Below are 2,500 nucleotides of genomic sequence, written 5' to 3'. Positions count from 1 at the left end.
CATTGATTACAAGCAATATTTTCTCAAATTTATCAACAGAGTTTCTTTCTTTAATTAATACATGGTGTACCATTCATAAGAACATCCATCTCAAATGAGCTACGATCCTTTAATTAATTTTGGCAAGTGATTTCATTTGGTAGACATTGGTGTTGCCATGGCAACAGTTGAAATATTGTTTGACCCAATAGCAAGGCAAACAATGGTTGCTCAATACCTTGGGCTGACAATAGAAAATGCAAAATAAGGTGAAAATACACCTGCTTCAAAAAAGCTTTAAACGTACACATCTGAGCTGTCGCGTCGCTCAAAAAACTAGCAAGCCAGATAAAAAAAGAATAGAACTTCGTGGCGTAAGATGCTAAAGAGGTAAAATGGCCGCCCTTAACACGGCCATCAAGGAAAACCGCTTTACCCAAGTAAAACTTCTTCTTGATATCGGAATTGATGTGAATAAGAGAGACTCTGAAACGAGAACGGCATTAATGCAACTTTGCTTTCTTGAAGATGAAACCAAAGCGACAAAATACGCGAAAAAACTTCTTGAACGAGGGGCAAAGGTCGGCTTGAAGGACAAAGATGGACTGACTGCTCTTTCACTCGCTTGCAAACTGGGGCAAGAGCAAATGGTCTCCATTATGTTAGAAGAAGCCAATGATTTTGATCTAAATGCTCAAGATAAACAGGGAAACACAGCCTTGCATTATGCCGCAATCTCTGGTAATTTTGTGGTGTTAAATCTTTTGTTGAGCAAACTGAAAAAGTTCAGATTGAGCGTCGACAGGTTGAATAAAAATGGAGAAACCCCTTTGATCGTTGCGTCGAAATCGGGGAATTTCTTCTGCGCTCGAATTTTAGAATCAGAAGGCAAAGCCTCAAAAGGAGCTCGAGATTATGTAGAATTCAAGACTGCGGAAGAGTGGGGAAGGACTAAGGAAAGTCTGCGATCAGCTTCCAAATCGCCGCTTTTCCGAGTCATGCAACTTCCTCCTCGCTCCTCTTTAGATCATCAACTTAGAGGATCGCTAAACTACTGTTCTCCAAAGAAAAATACTCCCTTACGACCAAATACTGCTCCAGGGAATCTATTAAATCAAGCAAGCGAAAAAAGCCATCGTGAAAATCTCAGGGAACTGTTTCGAGTTTATGAAGGACACGTTTCGGACTCGTTTCGTCGCGGCGTTAAACCGAGACCAATTGCAACTTTAAACGAATCTATGTCAAGTCTTGCAGAGAGTTCGTCGAGAGATCCCGAATTTGGGGACGATATGTGCGAACTTTATTCTCCGATCATGTCGCCAGTCTCTTGTCAACTTACTCGCCGTTTCAGTATAAACAAGACAAGCAAATTGGCTCTTAACACAAATGCCGCTTTCAGACGTGCTTCCATGGCAACCACAACTTTGACAGCTGCAACAAACAAATCTTTTCAAAGACGAACCTCTCAAATGTCAGGTTCAGGGGGCCGTAGACTCTCACAAGCAGTGGCAGCGCCTTTTCCGAGAATTCGGAGGGGATCCATGAATGTTATGAGCAAAATAACAAAAGTTGCTGTCACAAAAATAAAAAAGGAGACCACTGAAGAGGAAAATAGCTCAGGCAGCAAAAACATTGCTACCAATTTTGTTTCCGGTGCACCGAGAAATTCTGTCTCACCAGATAAGCTGATGGCCAAGCTTCAAACTCTCGCTGAAGAAAGTGGCTCGGAAGAAGATGAAAATACAGAAGGGATATTGCAAAGAAGTACTCCAGCAAATCTCTTTTCACAACTATAACCAGTCTCATGGCAGATACAAACACACATACATTGTTGAACACTCCCCACTGGGGCGTCTCATGGTTTACGAAACACAATATCAATCGGAATAACAGAACAGCCTAAGCAACTGGCCCGAAGACAAAGCAGTCCAAGTGCAGCTGAGGAGTTGAACCAGGGACTACCAGGATCAAATATCAAGGAGTGGTCAGAACGGGCTTCGAACCCGGGATGTCCGGATCTCAAGGCAACCGCCCTAACAACAGGGAACCACAGGGCCGCATTGCTTCCAGAGGAGACTCAGTGCTCTTTTGGTACGAAAGTTCCTGTGTTCGTACCCAACCGGGTCATGGTCTTAAAGTTCCCGTAAGTAGAAAATGCAGCCTAAAATGGCACCTAAAAATAGTTGGACTTTTGAGTCTGCTCGGGTAAGGACGATGGGCCGCAGGTGCTGCCTCAAATCGATCGGTCTTGAACTGAACAAGACATATGGCACGTCAAAGAGCCACATACTATTTGCAAGTATAGTACGGTGCTTGTGGTTTGCTTCCATTCAGTCACCTCAGATGATGCGATTAGCCTTGAATGAACATGGCAAATATAGTCGCTTTTCGATCCAGTGTTGCTGAGCTAGTAATGAGATGTCTCTTGGAAACTGTAGGGAAAGCTGTGGGGCAATACGTGTCAATCGGATGGCCGAGATCTCAATCCCCCTTAAGTTGTTGAAACGTTAGTCTCCACAAC

General features: G+C 43.4%; 1 protein-coding gene across 1 annotated transcript in view; it reads left to right on the top strand.

The window, feature by feature from the left end:
- LOC138030437 (ankyrin repeat domain-containing protein 50-like) overlaps positions 1-2,500 on the top strand; it is a 5,248-nt gene that overhangs the window by 1,441 nt on the left and 1,307 nt on the right. Inside the window, exon 1 of the mRNA XM_068878351.1 lies at positions 1-2,500. This exon is cut by the window's left edge and continues 1,441 nt beyond it; it is cut by the window's right edge and continues 1,307 nt beyond it. Coding sequence (XP_068734452.1) covers positions 375-1,775 — 1,401 coding nt within the window. The 5' untranslated portion in view covers positions 1-374 and the 3' untranslated portion in view covers positions 1,776-2,500.

The sequence above is a fragment of the Montipora capricornis genome, chromosome 2 (assembly GCF_036669925.1).
Source record: "Montipora capricornis isolate CH-2021 chromosome 2, ASM3666992v2, whole genome shotgun sequence".
Classification (NCBI taxonomy): domain Eukaryota; kingdom Metazoa; phylum Cnidaria; class Anthozoa; order Scleractinia; family Acroporidae; genus Montipora; species Montipora capricornis.
The sequence above is the reverse complement of the archived record's forward strand: the minus strand, read 5'-3'. Positions and strand labels throughout refer to the sequence as shown.